At 43.8% G+C, this 16574-nt stretch overlaps 1 protein-coding gene across 1 annotated transcript in view; it reads right to left on the bottom strand.

The window, feature by feature from the left end:
• The window catches only part of LOC126109407 (homeotic protein ultrabithorax-like), an 877703-nt gene that overhangs the window by 370596 nt on the left and 490533 nt on the right, over positions 1-16574 (bottom strand). Inside the window, exon 2 of the mRNA XM_049914436.1 lies at positions 107-187. Coding sequence (XP_049770393.1) covers positions 107-187 — 81 coding nt within the window. The remainder of the gene's footprint in view (positions 1-106; positions 188-16574) is intronic.

The following is a 16574-nucleotide window of genomic DNA, read 5'->3' as shown; positions in this document are numbered from 1 at the left end:
GCAGTTTCTCTTTGCGCAGTAGTACCTTTCGACTTTGAAACACTGTACTGAAACAGTGCAGGCGAGACTATGACTAAAATGGAGAAAGAGACAGGAAATGTCCTACCTGCAATCCACTGGTAAGGCACGGGTGCACCTGCGCTATCCTTTAACCAAGAGAAGTTGCCGTGATGGTGACCACACTCACCTGGAACAGAAGAGGAAAAGGAAAGACACGTCAAAATGAGGACTCAAACACGATACAGTACATTATAGTCTTATTATATCCTTGCTCAAAAAATGCAGGCTTCCCAAAGGACAAATTTTCAGACTTAAGCTACATCAAGTCGCCCACTACTTCTTGCCGGCGACACATTTGGGCCAGCTGACACAATTGCTACTCTATCCTGTGCAAGCTTCTTCATCTCCCAGTACCTACTGCAACCTACATCCTTCTATATTTCTGAAACTAGTAAACATATATATATATATATATATATATATATATATATATATATATATATATATAATCTCGTTTTTTGATGAACGGGAAACTCAAAAAGTTTTTCAATATGCTCCCCTTGAGATGCACGCCATATGTCAGTGCGGTATTCAAATTGTTCCCACACTGTAGCGAGAACGTGCTCAGTTACAGCTTCCACAGCTGCTGTTTGTGATGTCTCAGTTCATTCATCGTTGTTGGTAACGGGGGGCACATAAACAGTGACTCTTATAAATCCCCACAAGAACTAACCGCACAGAGTAAGGTCCGGCGACCTTGGAGCCCAGTAATATAAGACTGAAAAATTTCGTTCAGTGCAACCAATCCATTGCTCAGTAATCCTCTGATTTGAAAATTCTCGCACTTTCAGATCCCACTGCGACGGTGCCCCACCCTGTTGGCAAATGAAGTGGTTCGAATCAGTCTCCAACTGTGGGAAAAGAAAGTTCCCATACGTGCTTCCTGTAACAGTGATCTCGGCAAAGAAAAATGGACCAAACACCTTTTCCACGAAGGGAACGATCTATTGATAAGTAGTCAGCATGGTTTCAGAAAACATCGTTCTTGTGCAACGCAGCTAGCTCTTTATTCGCACGAAGTAATGGCCGCTATCGACAGGGGATCTCAAGTTGATTCCGTATTTCTAGATTTCCGGAAAGCTTTTGACACCGTTCCTCACAAGCGACTTCTAATCAAGGCTGCGGGACTATGGGGTATCGTCTCAGTTGTGTGACTGGATTCGTGATTTCCTGTCAGGAAGGTCGCAGTTCGTAGTAATAGACGGCAAATCATCGAGTAAAACTAAAGTGATATCACGTGTTCCCCAGGGAAGCGTCCTGAGACGTCTGCTGTTCCTGATCTATATAAATGACCTGGGTGACAATCTGAGCAGTTCTCTTAGGTTGTTCGCAGATGATGCTGTAATTTACCGTCTAGTAAGGTCAGTTGCATAGCGATTTAGAAAAGATTACTGTATGGTGTGACAGGTGGCAGTTGACGCTAAATAACGATAAGTGTGAGGTGATCCATATGAGTTCCAAAAGAAATCCGTTGGAATTTGATTACTCGATAAATAGTACAATTCTGAAGGCTGTCAATTCAACTAAGCACCTAGGTGTTAAATTACAAACAAATTCAGTTGGAAAGACCACGTAGATAATATTGTGGGGAAGGCGAGCCAAAGGTTGCGTTTCATTGGCAGGACACTTAGAAGATGCAACAAGTCCACTAAAGAGACGGCTTACACTACACTCGTTCGTCCTCTGTTAGAATATTGCTGCGCGGTGTGGGATCCTTACCAGGTGGGACTGACGGAGGACATCGAAAGGGTGCAAAAAAGGGCAGCTCGTTTTGTATTATCACGTAATAGGGGAGAGAGTGTGGCAGATATGATACGCGAGTTGGGATGGAAGTCATTAACGCAAAGACGTTTTTCGTCGCGGCGAGATCTATTTACGAAATTTCAATCACCAACTTTCTCTTCCGAATGCGAAAATATTTTGTTAAACCCAACCTACATAGGTAGGAATGATCAACAAAATAAAATAAGAGAAATCAGAGCTCGAACAGAGAGGTTTAGGTGTTCGTTTTTCCCGCGCGCTGTTCGGGAGTGGAATGGTAGATAGATAGTATGATTGTGGTTCGATGAACCTCTACCAAGCACTTAAATGTGAATTGCAGAGTAATCATGTAGATGTAGATGTAGAACTGCACAAAACACATTAAATTTTGGAGAGTCCATCTCATATTGTATAACTTCATGTGGCTGTTCCGTACCCCATATTCTCCAATTATGACGGTTCAACTTTCCATTTAAATGGAATGTTGCGTCGTCACCAAACACTCAGCGTGGAAGAAAACTGTCATCCTCCATCTTGCCAAGAACGAATTTACAGAACTCTACACGTCGTCGTTTGTCACCTTCACGAAGAGCTTGCAGTAGATGATTTTCGTACGGTTTCGTGTGTAAATGTCGGCGCAACGCACGCCAGACGGACATCGGGGGGCATGTTGAGCTGTCGAGCTGCACGGCGAACGGATTTCTGCGGAGTTATTCTGAAACTATGGAGGATGCGTTCTATGTCCGTGTCAGACACTCGGGGACGGCCCGGCGATTTGCCTTTACACAAATAACCTGTTTCTCGGAATTGTTCACGCCATTGTGTAATGCTCTGTGCTATAGGAGAATCCACATCATACTAGAACGAAAGTCACGCTAAACAGTTGTTATTGACGCGCACTGGCGCGAAACGTAGAACACAAAACGCTTTCTGTTGTCCCGACACCATTTTTACTAGAATTGAAGTGGTCGCACACTGCTGCTACCTAGCGGGAACCATGTAAACCTCGAGAATTCACTCTTCCCAACAGTACGTAGTTCACGCACGTATCTTATGTAACACAATAGTTACGATTTTCGTAAGTCGGATGATTCTACTTGATACACCGAGTATTTCCCAGCAGGTGATAAGTAAATGAAGAGATTCTCTTACTGCCTGAATAGAGCATGTTACTGTGCACGTGTTTCTTTCACTTTCGGTGGAGGCCGACACCATTAAAAGCAGGATTCTGCTGTGTCTTTTATGAAGTGAATATCTCCGCGAATAAAACATCAGAGAAATTATCTTCTCGGGTACTTGTACGGATGCGTTAAAGACAGCCAGTCAGAAAAGCTGCTTTGCATTTGAAGACGCCGTCTTTGAAACATAAGACTATTACTCGACCCGCTGTTAGGTCAAGTTGTGACACTGGCCAGTAGTAAAGAACTATTACAACAGTGAGTATACAGAGAACGCAACAAGGAGTCGTAATGTTCCTGAACACGTCTCCGCAGTATTTCGTCTCCAGCCTCCGCTCACTCCCCAAGGCACATTCTTGTCTTGCTTCTGGAACGCTGGGAACAGGCTTCCGGCAGCATATCATCACCTGCGTCTGCCCTGAAGATGCCGTTCAGATAACCGGAACACACGCTAAGAGCCATCATCCAACGGGTGCTCCGTTAGGCCGACCCGTCATTCACTTGTAACACAGCCGATCGCTAGCATGGCACACAAGCGCGGACAAGGCTTTTACATATTCATACTATGCAAACGTGCGTTGCACCGTGATCGTACACTGTTATTACGTAAAATATTCTAGCCTGTACAAGCTCCCAACGGTCTTATTTATCGCCGATTTTAAGGGGAATGATTTCTTTAGAAAACGAGCAACGAGAAACTAGAGTGTACAACAGCCTGTTTGCAGGTCACTAAATCACGTTGTCCGAGATTATGGTTACGTTGTTTTTTCCCGTAGAACGCGATGTAGAGAAAAGCTACAAATTGCGATACAGTTTTACACATTAGTTGGCTAGTAGCTTATTCTTGTGGCACAAGCAAATATCATCAGTTGGCAATAATACTTTGGATCTGCTATGGAAATACGGTTTGAATTTTTCTTACGAATCTCCACATACAAATACATTCAAAGAAACAATATTTAAACATTACTTCTCTTTTCTCCGTTGAAATCAGGATGATAGTCTAAGAAATAGCACCTCTGGAATAAACTTGAGCTGTTACGTGATGTGACGCAACAGTGAGGTTAAATTTTGGATATCAGACGTTGCGATACAGTCCCAGCAAAATTCGCACTGGCTCAGGGAATGCTTTCTTTTAAAATATTTATGCCAATAGTTTACACCACGTAATTAATTCTGGTGTGCGATGACCATTTTCAAGATCTGAGTACAAACATACGAAAATATGGTACGGTTGGAAAGAAATATGTGAAAATTGCTTCATCATTTTGTGTAAAAACGCAAGTCTCACGTACGAACTATTCGAATAGACATGTCAACTCTATACAACTGGAGAGGTGAATAAAGGAGGACTTGATTTTCAGAACAAGTCCTCGAGAACGTGACAGATAGTGGGGGAGAGTATTGTACCTTGAACTACTTTTTCCGTATTTCATTTATAAATAAAGGCATTCACTGTTCGCGAGCTTCAGTCTTTTTCTGAAATTACAAAAATTGCTGTGGTAAAGTAAGGTTTTTCGAAATATTAAGAAATGTCCCAAGGAACAATAGCGTCGTATACCCATAAACAAATATTCAACTGAAATTTGGAACTGTTGCAGTTGAGGAAAATTTTTCAGTAGTATATTTAATAGTCTGTTCGTTCCGTTATTACTCTACTATGCACCAATAATCAGTAAGTGAACTAAAATTAAGTGTAAGTATTATCAAAAACAATTTTCAGGCTATATAAATTTTGAAATAGTAGTTATTGAAAACTAAGACATGTGCTCGTTTTCCAGACATTAAAGGAACGCTGTTAATTTTCTAATATCACATGTAGCGTTATAGAAAACCATCTTCCCAGTCAAAGTACAAGATGGTACACAGATGCAGAAATATAACAGAACTGCCGCACGTTTTTAAAAATATGTAGAATTTTATTGGCCATAAAAGTCCGTAACTGGCGAACTAAAAGTATCTTACAACTAATTTTAATAGATTATTCATCAGATAAATGTGTATCTCTGAAAACAATTATAGAGGCTGTACAAAATACAACCTCCTTTCCTCGTCTGAAACGACACATTTCGCAGTATTTGACGACAAATCACCGAGTAAAACAGAAGTAATATCTGGTGTCCCCGAGGAAGTGTCATAGGCCTCCTTCTGTTCCTGATCTATATAAACGATTTAGAAGGATATCTTAGATTGTTTGCAGGTGATGCTGTCATTTACCGTATTGTTAAGTCATCAGACGATCTAAACCAATTTAAAAATGATGTAGATAAGGTAACTGTGTGATGTGAAAAAGGGGCCAGTTGACTCTGAACAATGAAAAGTGTGAAGTCATCTGCATGACTACTAAAAAAGAAAGGAGCCTGCTAAATTTCAATCACATGATAAATCACATATATGTAAATATTGTGCATTCAACTAAATACTGATGGGCTACAATTGCGAATAACTTAATTTGTAGTGTTGTGGGGAAAGTGAACCAAAGACTGCGATTTAGTGGCAGAACACTTAGAAAAAACAACAGGTCTAATGAAGAAGCTGCATACATTAAGCTTGTCCATCTTTTGCTGAAGTACTGCTTTGCGGTGTGGGGTCTGCATCAGACAACACTGACGGAGGACATCAGAGAAATACGAAGAAGGGCAGTACCTTTTGTATTATTGCGAAATAGAGGAGATCGTACCACGCACATGATACGGGAATTGGGATGGCAGTCATTCTAAAAAAAAAAAAAGTGGTGTTTCGTTGCTGCAGGACCTTCTTATGAAATTTCGGTCACTAACTTTCGCTCTGATTACGAAAAAATTAATTGGCGCCAACCTACATACGGATAAATGATCAGCATAATAATATAAAAGAAATCAAAGTTCGCACGGAAGTGTTTAAGTGTTCACGTACCCCGAACGCTTTTCGGGAGAGGAACGGTAAAGAAATAGCTTGAAGGCGGTTCGATGAAGCTTCAAAAATGGTTCAAATGGCTCTGAGCACTATGGGACTTAATATCTGAGGTTATCAGTCCCCTAGAACTTAGAACTACTTAAACCAAACTAACCTAAGGACATCACACACATCCATGCCCGAGGCAGGATTGGAACCTGCGAACGTAGCAGTCGCGCGTTCGATGAAGCCTCTGCTAGGTACTTAATTCTTAATTCCAGAGTAATCATGTAGATGTCTCACAACAAGGAAAACAGCAGAAAATGCCTGGAACTGCATACGGGCAGTTTTGACGAGCGTACCGTGAATATCAGGAACCCCGTAAAACATCAGATCTCCGACGTCACTGATGCCGGAAAAAGATCCTACAAGAACGGGACCAATGACGACGACTGAAGAGAGTCGTTCAACATGACAGAAGTACAACGCTTACGCAAATTGCTGCACATTTCAATGCTGGGCCATCAGCAAGTGTCAGCGTGCGAACCATTCGACGAAACATCATCGATATGGCCTTTCGGAGCTGAAGGCCCACTCGTGTACCCTTGATAACTGCACGACACAAAGCTTTACGTCTCGACTGAGCCCGTCAACACCAACATCGGACTGTTGATGACAGGAAACATGTTGCCTGGTCGGACGATTCTCGTTTCGAATTGTATCGAGCGGATGGACATGTACGGGTATGGAGACAACCTCAAGAATCCATGGGCCCTGCATGTCAGCAGGGAACTTTTCTAAAAAAAAATGGGTTCTGAGCACTATGGGACTTAACATCTGAGGTCATCAGTCCCCTAGAACTTAGAACTACTTAAACCTAACTAACCTGAGAACATCACACACATCCATGCCCCAGGCAGGATTCGAACCTGCGACCGTAGTGGTCGCACGGTTCCAGACTGAAGCGCCTAGAACCGCATGGCCACAACGGCCGGCGGACTTTTCTAGCTGGTGGAGGCTCTGTAATGGTGTGAGGCGTGTGCAGTTCGAGTGATATGGGATCCCTGATTCGTCTAGATACGACTCTGAGGTGATACGTAACTAAGCATACTGTCTGATCACCTACGTCCATTCCTGTCCATTGTGTATTCCGACTTGGGCAATGCCCCCCCCCCCCCCCCAAAGTACTCTTACGGATTTATGGACAGCCCTGCAGGATTCATGGTGTCAGTTCCCTCCAGCGCTACGTCAGACATTAGACGAGTCCATCCCACGACGTGTTGCGGCACTTCTGCGTGCTCGCGGGGACCCTACACGACATTAGACAGTTGTACCAGTCTCTTTGGCTCCTCAGCGTTAAATATTCTATGTTCAAGCGATGTCTCCAGCAGATAATTGAGAGCCACAGTGACCCTGGTGTACAGTTCGTTTGACAATGTCGGAGGTGTAAGCTACTGTGGTTAGGTTCGTAACAAGATAGTGGGTCTGATGGCGCGTCATTTGAAACGAAACCGCTTTAGTATAGTATATCCATCTAATGTGGTCACGATAGTTGTGAATAAGAAAGTGGCTTTACTAATTGGTTACGTGTTTCTTGTTAATTCCAAGTACCGTAGATAGGTGAAAACACCCCTTCTTCAGGCCACGAGTGGCCTATCGGGACCATCCGACCGCCATGTCATCCTCGGAGGAGGATGCGGATAGGAGGGGCGTGGGGTCAGCACACCGCTCTCACGGTTGTTATGATGGTATTCTTGACCAAACCCCCTACTATTCGGTCGAGTAGCTTATTAATTGGCATCAAGAGGCTGAGTGCACCCCAATAAATGGCAACAGCGTATGGCGGCCTGGATGGTCACCGATCCAAGTGCCGACCACGCCCGACAGCGCTTAACTTCGGTGATCTCACGGGAATCGGTGTAACCACTGCGGCAAGGCCGTTGCAGCAGATAGGTGAGGCTCTAGTTAATTGGATAAGGACCACTTTGATTGCCAGTCTTCCCCTGAGGGCTGTCTTCTGAGGACGGGACGTTGCGGGAAGTTGGTCTCGACGTTCCGTCTTCTCGTGTAGGAGAGGGAGGAACGGTTCCTGAAGGGCGGACGGGGTAAACTCAGGGCCCCCCAGGGAACATCTGCGACGCCCCGGAGGACAGAAGGGGAGTCCGGCATCTGGGACGCTGATGGCCGCAGGTGGCGCCGCGGGATATTGGACGGCCAGCGGACTGGCCGAGGGTAAGAAATCCGGCGAAGACGCGGAATAGGAGGCGCTCCGGACTGCAGTGCGAACCAGGCAGCACGCGCTATGGGTTCGGCAGACAGCTAAGATTATGACCGGCATCAACACAGCGCGGGCTTAACACTGGAAATTTTCCATCGAAGTTGCGGCCAGAAAAGAAAGACTTGCTATGTAACTCACCCTCTTATCACATCCTAACAGTTTCACCTTGCAATGGAACTGGTCAGTGCGCCTCTGTGCACTGGAGAATACGACTCAAATTACTTCACAACACGATACAATGAGATCGAAATTGTGATTCTACGTTTTCTTTAATTTTGATGTCATAACCAAAGCGATATTATTATGTTTTATAAACAGACTGGCTGCAGTGACGAGCGTTGCGCGATATGTTTAAAATCTGCCACACACATTGATTAGCACTGTGCCTTGTTGATACTTCTAAGGCGATATTTGAGGTGTGCTTCTTTCATTAGCGTTCGATAAACAGAACTACAGTATATCTGTTAAAATTCGGTAAGATATAAATGATAGCATTTTTAATTCATTTCCTCAAGTAAATTTTCACAAACTTCGTATTTTTCCTGTACGAGAAGATGATTAGTTGCTCCAACTGTTGTTACATTTTGCTGTAAGTAACTCATTGTGTTTTCTGGGAATTCGTCTCCTATTGTTTCAGCTCAGTTTTCAATGTTTCAAGTGGGGTTGTGTTTGAGAGCCGGCCGGAGTGGCCGTGCGGTTCTAGACGCTACAGTCTGGAAACGAGCGACCGCTACGGTCGCAGGTTCGAATCCTGCCTCGGGCATGGATGTGTGTGATGTTCTTAGGTTAGTTAGGTTTAATTAGTTCTAAGTCTAGGGGACTGATGACATCAGAAGTTAAGTCGGATAGTGCTCGGAGCCATTTGAACCATTTTTTTGAGCCATTTGTGTTTGAGAACTGTTCGAACAGCTTACGTCACAGTTCGAGAAATCTCGGGTTCTGTTTGATGTGCTGGTCGACCCGGGATATAGTGACTTTTGTTGGTACCGTATTCACGACCTGCCTTAGCGTTTGTATGCACTGTGTATTTTAATACCATAAGTAACTGAGAAACACGGGCTAAAATATCTTCTAGGGTATACGCGATATGTAACGACGGCAACCAATCAATAAATCAGAGTTTGCAATCATGTTTCTGTCAAAATCTTGAGCTTCCGCTCGTCCCGCGATCTAGTCGCATCTGACGATATTATCTCCGAGACTGGTCTTGCCGCTGTAATTTATTCTCACAATAGGAGTTACATTCAGTTTATCATATATTTAATTTGTTAAGCATCTAATTTATTGTAAATCTTCTTCACTGTTTCATCTGAACCTAGAAAGTTGAGGTAAATTGACCAAGAACTTTGAAGTAAATACATACACATACACGAATGCACCGTTTCGGAGTGATATCTACTTATAAAATTTTCTCGTCGGGCTTCCTGCCGCTTCCAGTGGCTTAAAATCCCCGAGCTTGCGGCCTATTTCTCCTCAGCTATTGTCACGCGGCCACTTGACAATTGCTGAGGAGAACTCGACCGAAAACTCGTGGCTTTTAGACCGCTATACGCGGCTCGTAGCCATAGAAAATTTTATCATCTGATACAGTCTACGTCCCTCCAAATGTAGCCCACGTCCATCCAAGTGTTTTTTATGGGATCGTGTAGAGATCTGAATTAAACTGGCAAGAACTTTTCCATGTTTCTGGTAACAACCCTCCCCTTTATATATTACATACGTGTATATTTCATGTCAGTTTATTTAGTCTTACGTAGACAGTCATTTTATTCTTGTCATTGACGCAAAGTGTGCAAAATTTTATCAAGATTGGAATGAAACTGTAGATTTATATGAATTACAGGGAAACAAATAAACAGATACATACAAAGCAAGAAACTAAAGTAAGATTTATTATTTTACGAAGAACATAATTATTGTTGTATTATCCGTGTATTTCGCAGTTACATTTATTTCAGAAATCATGGATGTTTAAAATTACGAAGGTGTGCTGAAGAGTTACGCCTCGAAATTTTTTATGTGTAGTCCCTTCAAGCTCTTAAAATAAAACAAACTTTATTAACATTCTACGTCTTTATTCTTGATGGTTACATATTTGTTTCTCAACATAACCACTCTGGCAACGAATACATTTCTCCAACAGACACCTGCTCGTTGATACCGTCACGGTAGAATGTTTACAGGAACATGTTGCTCAGATTTCTTTCCCACAGCATCTACATCGGATCAACGTTTACAGTTCACCAGCATATGAGTTTGATCCTGAGTCGGAAGCTGATGTCAACCACATCTTATTTATGTGCCCCAAATTTGACCGTGAACGGTTGGTCTTTTTGAAGATATTGCTGAGTATGGGCTACCATCCTCCTCAATCAGCTTCTTCTCTTTTGTGTACTAAAGACGTTCGTCTATATAAAGTGATCGTTAACTTCATCAAGAGTACTGGTCACAATCTGTAGGTTTTAATGGTGTATGTCAATTATAAATATGTCTTGCTGATGAAGATATTTCAGAACTGGTGTGAATCGTACGCCAAGACACTTTTAATTATTTTTCAATTCAATTCAATTTTTAAAATATTAAGTACAAAACTGTAACAGTTAAGCTTTTTACTCTTGTAAATATGCATTTCTGTATTTGTTTATTCAATTATGTGTACATTGTCTTTGTCTTGCCGATGGCTAAATTGAGTACACACTCAAAGGCCAAATAAAAAAAAAAATGTTGCTCAGATTCAATCGGAACTGTCAGGAGCAACTTTTGATCACATCGTTGTACGGCCGTTCATCTCGCCGACTTCTCCGGTAGTTATATTCAACAATCTGTGTAACCTGCAGTTGTTAATAAAATCAACTTTACATCTTTCTCACTCGTATGACATTTGCTGCCCACGTCCCCGTTTGTAATCCATTAGATATGCCAACATTTCTATACATCTTTCCCGCATTCACAGCGCCAGATTTGCACCTGGTGGCCAAAATTGGACGGATTTTCTTCCCGTGTACGTCCATTCCGCATTGACGCATTAGCATATCTAACAAATTTGGCTCCCATACGATAATTATAGCCCACAATGGACCTCTCTGAGTAGCTTCACTTCAATAATAACCAACTGCTAGCATTTGTTGGGCTCCTGATTGGGGCGACGTACTGTTATTGGCTGCAGAAATTCGTGGTAGACTACAATTTGAAAACGAGCAAGACTGTCCACTCCGCTCCGCACCGAGCACTGTGCATCCCATGTAGGGGTGGGGCTTCACAGAACTCGCCTCCCCCGCCACCCCCGAGCATCCCTCGCTGTCCACGTTATTACTTCCACCGGCGCGAGGCATCCGTCGCGCTGGGTCCCTCTGCCAATATCTGCCCGTGGGGGTCCAGGACCCCCGCTTCATTGCCAGCCCGTCACGCTGGGAACATAAATAACGCGAAAATAAAATACCTCTGGGCGCTGGAGACACGGGGCCAGCCCGGTCTGCTCTACCGCTATCCCCGCACGCGTTCATCTCCTCCGGCGCATCTCTTCTTTATTCCGCCGCACTGCATAAAGCGAGCGGAGGTATCCCGGATATTGGAAGCGGGACACCCTGTCCCCCGTAGGACAGGACTCCAGTACGTGATGAGACGTCTCGTCGGAAAACGTCCGCTGGGGGTGAGAGCTGCTGATATGCCCTGCGGGCTGGCATACGCCTTTTTCTGCAGGGGCGAAGCTGACATTTATCTCTGGCGTCGCTGGTGTGTGAGATGAGTGTAGTTGTTCTAAACGCAGCAGTCTTCTGCTTAGTGCTACAATATTTCCCTATTGTCTAAAAACACGCAGCTTCGTGTCAGTTTTACAAATACTCTGCCCTAGATGTCGTTCTTGCGTTGTAAACCAGTCCTTCGTATCCCTAATTTTAGAGTTTCGAAACTAGCGGTGCTACACAAAACTCTTCACGCACCAGCCACGCACTTGGCAGGAGTGGGGATCGAATCCCCGTCTGCGCAGCCAGTGTTTCTGGTTCGCGGTGTTAGCATAGATAGATAACGGCAAAAGCAGAGATGGTGCCTCTGAAAAAGATACGGCCAATTTCGTACCCTCTCCTTGTCCACTCCACGCCACGGCTCAGCCATTAACGATGGCGATATCGGTGAATGGTGTCGAAGGGCTCGAAAATTTTATCTCAGCTGACGTGGCTCGAAAACCAAGGATATTTCATCTCGCGTAATTTTTCTGATGACAGGACACCAATATTTAGTCACCTGGACCAAGATCCGCATCTCCTCAAACGATAACTGTGACCATACTCCAGGCAGTATGCTGCCATGGTTGACTTGTCCAGTTCTCTTTGTCACATCCCAAGAAAGAAAGTGGACAGGAAACATTTTATCTAATGGTTTACCAGCATGTAAGATCTGCAAAGCTGACAAGGTCTGTCAGAACGGTGTTCGGACCCCACGTCACGCCACTAAGGATGACAGGGTGGTCGGTCGGTACCGATTGGCTGTCTGTGGCCATAGCAGCGGAACTTTGCTTTCTTTCTTAAAAGCATGTACTTCGGCGTGTTACAGTGAAATCGGTCAGATCCGTACTAAGATGATCCTGGACCACTGGGGGAACTACCGAAGCTAAGCTGCTTCCACCTCACTCCCCCTCCCCCCTACCCCTTTCCCACAAAACAATTTTTCTGCAATATTTCCCTAAGCAGATTACAGAATTCATAATTTTGTATGTACGTTTAAGCATTATTCCAAAAAATTACTTACATTATATTTGTTGATGAAAAATAGTGCATACGTAAAATTTAATATGCTGTTGTAGTAAATCATTACAAACTGTATAAAATTCCTAAAAAGGATGAAACTGCAGTAAAATCTATATCTTATCGTATATGGCAGCTACTGTACTTGGTACTTTCGGTGCTTCAGCGTATGCAAGAGTTTCATTGGTGCTGTAAGAACTGCAAAACACGAAAGTAAGGCGGAAAATTAGCACACTGGACTCGCATTCGGGAGGACGACGGTTCAATCCCGCGTCCGGCCATCCTGATTTAGGTTTTCCGTGATTTCCCTAAATCGCTCCAGGCCAACGCTGGGATGGTTTCTTTGAAAGGGCACGGCCGACTTCCTTCCCCGTCCTTCCCTAATCCGATGAGACCGATGACCTCGCAGTTTGGTCTCTTTCCCCAAACAACCCAATTCTAAGGCCGAAGACCTATGGCCAGAGCATACGTTTTTTCACACCAGGACTCAACATAGATGAACAGTTATATGAAATGTATTCGCAGCTGCGAATATGGACAACCATCAACTGTATGATTAAAGGGCGACAAAGAAAATTTGTGCCAGACCGGGAATAGAACCTGGATTTCCCGCTTACTGCGAGCGGTGGCCTTACCATGACGCTATCCACACACTTCACGGCTGCACCTGAAGTTCCATATCTTTAAACTTTGCTTGTGTAGCTCGCATTTCTACATCCATTACGCATATTCCCGTACAGGGGAGACAAGAATGCATCTCCTAAGCAACGTTGCGACGTACTTCTGAACGACAGAGGCACTGCAATTGTGGTGTTACCGCCAGACACCACACTTGCTAGGTGGTAGCCTTTAAATCGGCCGCGGTCCGCTAGTATACGTCGGACCCGCGTGTCACCACTATCAGTGATTGCAGACCGAGCGCCGCCACACGGCAGGTCTAGAGAGACTTCCTACCACTCGTCCCAGTTGTACAGCCGACTTTGCTAGAGATGGTTCACTGACAAATTACGCTCTCATTTGCCGAGACGATAGTTAGCATAGCCTTCAGCTACGCAATTGGCTACGACCTAGCAAGGCGCCATTATCATTTGCTATTTATCTTGTGATGCATGTACCGTCAGACCGATGTTCGCCAATTATGGATTAAAGTTAAGTACTCCAGAAGCTACGTACCTTTTTTATTAGACTCAACTCCTATAACTGTTCCAGACCTCACGCCAGCCTGCATGAGCTTAAACGCATGCCTTTCCGCTTCCTCAGAGTGGCTTGGTTGTCTTGCCAAGTCACAACAGCAATATCGTATCGAACTGATGAACAGAATATACAAGCACAACGATTAGAAACTCCTGTAATGTAAATCTATCTATCAGGCACAGAACGCTGCGTGTTCTTTATTTAGCTGCGGCTGTTCCTTCGCGTTTCCACTTCGCTGTCATATCTCCAGCACTTGACTTGGCATGGTTTGGAAGGGTTGAAGTGTCCCTGATGAATCTGTTACTCATGATAGTGCCATGTCCGAAGCGACTGAGGTCTCCTGATCGAACCATTCCGCTGTTACTGCCTGATTCTCTATTGACGATACTGCCCGCCTCCTTTTATACCATCGAATCTGAGTGAGTTTCAGATACTTCCGATCAAATAGTGCATATGCGGCCTGTATTTAGGGAGACAAGTAAACTTAGAGACGGAAAAGGGCTACACCAGAGAGTGACTGTGGCGATCGGGAGGGTACACCCGAGCATGTAGTTTACGAATGCCCCCTCTTCAATGATGTCGCGAACACACTACGAGACAGACTACCCAACTATGACACATATCAACTACTTAGACGAGAGGAAACTTTTCAGACCTTAAACAAATTGGCTAACGAGGTATCGCGAAAAGTTCTAACTGAATACTTAAGAGAGATAAACTAAATAACCAAGACAACAACCACTGAATGCGTCCAAGAGCCCTATTCCCAGGCCGCCTGCGCGTGGACTGACCGACTTTTCATCTTAGTTGGAATCCGCCACGTGCAGGATTAGGGGGAGTAGGGATCAACACCACCGATTGTGACACACACCCGAAATGACGTAGGATAAGTTAGTTTGTAGGACTTAGTTTTAGGAAAACTATGCTAGGGAACTGCAGCGAATTAACATCGTGGCCTGCCGAGTGCCAGGGGCACGCTCTTCGGGATTAGCTCGAAGAGCAAGGCAATTTAAAAGTAGGCTTGTATCTTTCACTGGCACACATGTGACGCTGCAGAATATAGTAATTAGTTATAGGAATTAGATATAAACTGTAGATACTAGAAATCAGATGCCCATTGTTTGTTAAAAATCAACTGTAGCTCACTTAAAAACTGAAACTAGCTGCGAACTAACAAGGGAACCTCCCCATCGCACCCCCCTCAGATTTAGTTATAAGTTGGCACAATGGATATGCCTTGAAAAACTGAACACAGATCAATCGAGAAAACAGGAAAAAGTTGTGTGGAACTATGAAAAAATAAGCAAAATATACAAACTGAGTAGTCCATGCGCAAGGTAAACAACATCGAGGACAGTGTAAGCTCACGAGCGCCGTGATCCGTGGTTAGCGTGAGCGGCTGCGGAACGAGAGGTCATTGGTTCAAGTGTTCCCCCGAAAAAAAAAAATTAAAATTTTTATTTTCAGACTATTATCTGTCTGTGATCGTGTGTCAATTATCAAAGTTTAGGCACTCACACATAATCAACTTCGCTCTCCAAAATTCCAGAACATGTTCAGACTTGCTTGGACGCAGGATTTGACGGTCTACACACGGAAAAATTTGAAAACGTTAAAAACATATGTTTTGACAGAGCACAGGGAAAACTGTGCGACTGTGAAACTGTTGCATTCATTTGTTGCAGTTTATGTGACAAACTCTTATGTTTTCATCGGGAGTGATTATCACATCCACAAGAAAACCTAAATCGGGCAAGGCGAAAGAATCTTTTTACTCATTCGCCAAGTGTACAATTTAGGTGGGTCGACAACACATTCCTGTCACGTGACGCACATGCCGTCACCAGTGTCGTATAGAATATATCAGACGTGTTTTCCTGTGGAGTAATCGGTTGACCTATGACCTTGCGATCAAATGTTTCGGTTCCCATTGGAGAGGCACGTCCTGTCGTCTACTAATCGCACGGTTTTGCGGTGCAATCGCAAAACACAGACAGTAAACTTATTGCAGTGAACAGAGACGTCAATGAAAGAACGGACAGATCATAACTTTGATAACTGACACACGATCACGGACAGATAAAAGTCTGAAAATAAAAATTTCAAATTTTTTTTTCGGGGGAAGACTTGAACCAACGACGTCTCGTTCCGCAGCCGCTCACGCTAACCACGGGACCACGGCGCTTCTGAGCTTACACTCTCCGCGATGCTGTTTACCTTGCGCATGGACTACTCAGTTTGTATATTTTGTTTATTTTTTCATAGTTCCACACAACTTCTTCCTGTTTTCTCGATTGATCTGCGTTCACTTTTTCAAGGCCTATCCACTGTGCCAACTTATAACTAAATCTGAGGGGGGTGCGATGGGGAGGTTGCCGTGTAAGTATAAATGTATAAGTATTATGACCCACTAATGAAATAAGGAAGAGGGTTAACTTTGTATAATTATAATGGTTTATTATAAAGAATTTAAAAAAACTTAGAGATGTT

Source organism: Schistocerca cancellata, chromosome 12 (assembly GCF_023864275.1).
Source record: "Schistocerca cancellata isolate TAMUIC-IGC-003103 chromosome 12, iqSchCanc2.1, whole genome shotgun sequence".
In the NCBI taxonomy this organism is placed as follows: domain Eukaryota; kingdom Metazoa; phylum Arthropoda; class Insecta; order Orthoptera; family Acrididae; genus Schistocerca; species Schistocerca cancellata.
This window is presented reverse-complemented; position numbering and strand designations above follow the sequence as displayed.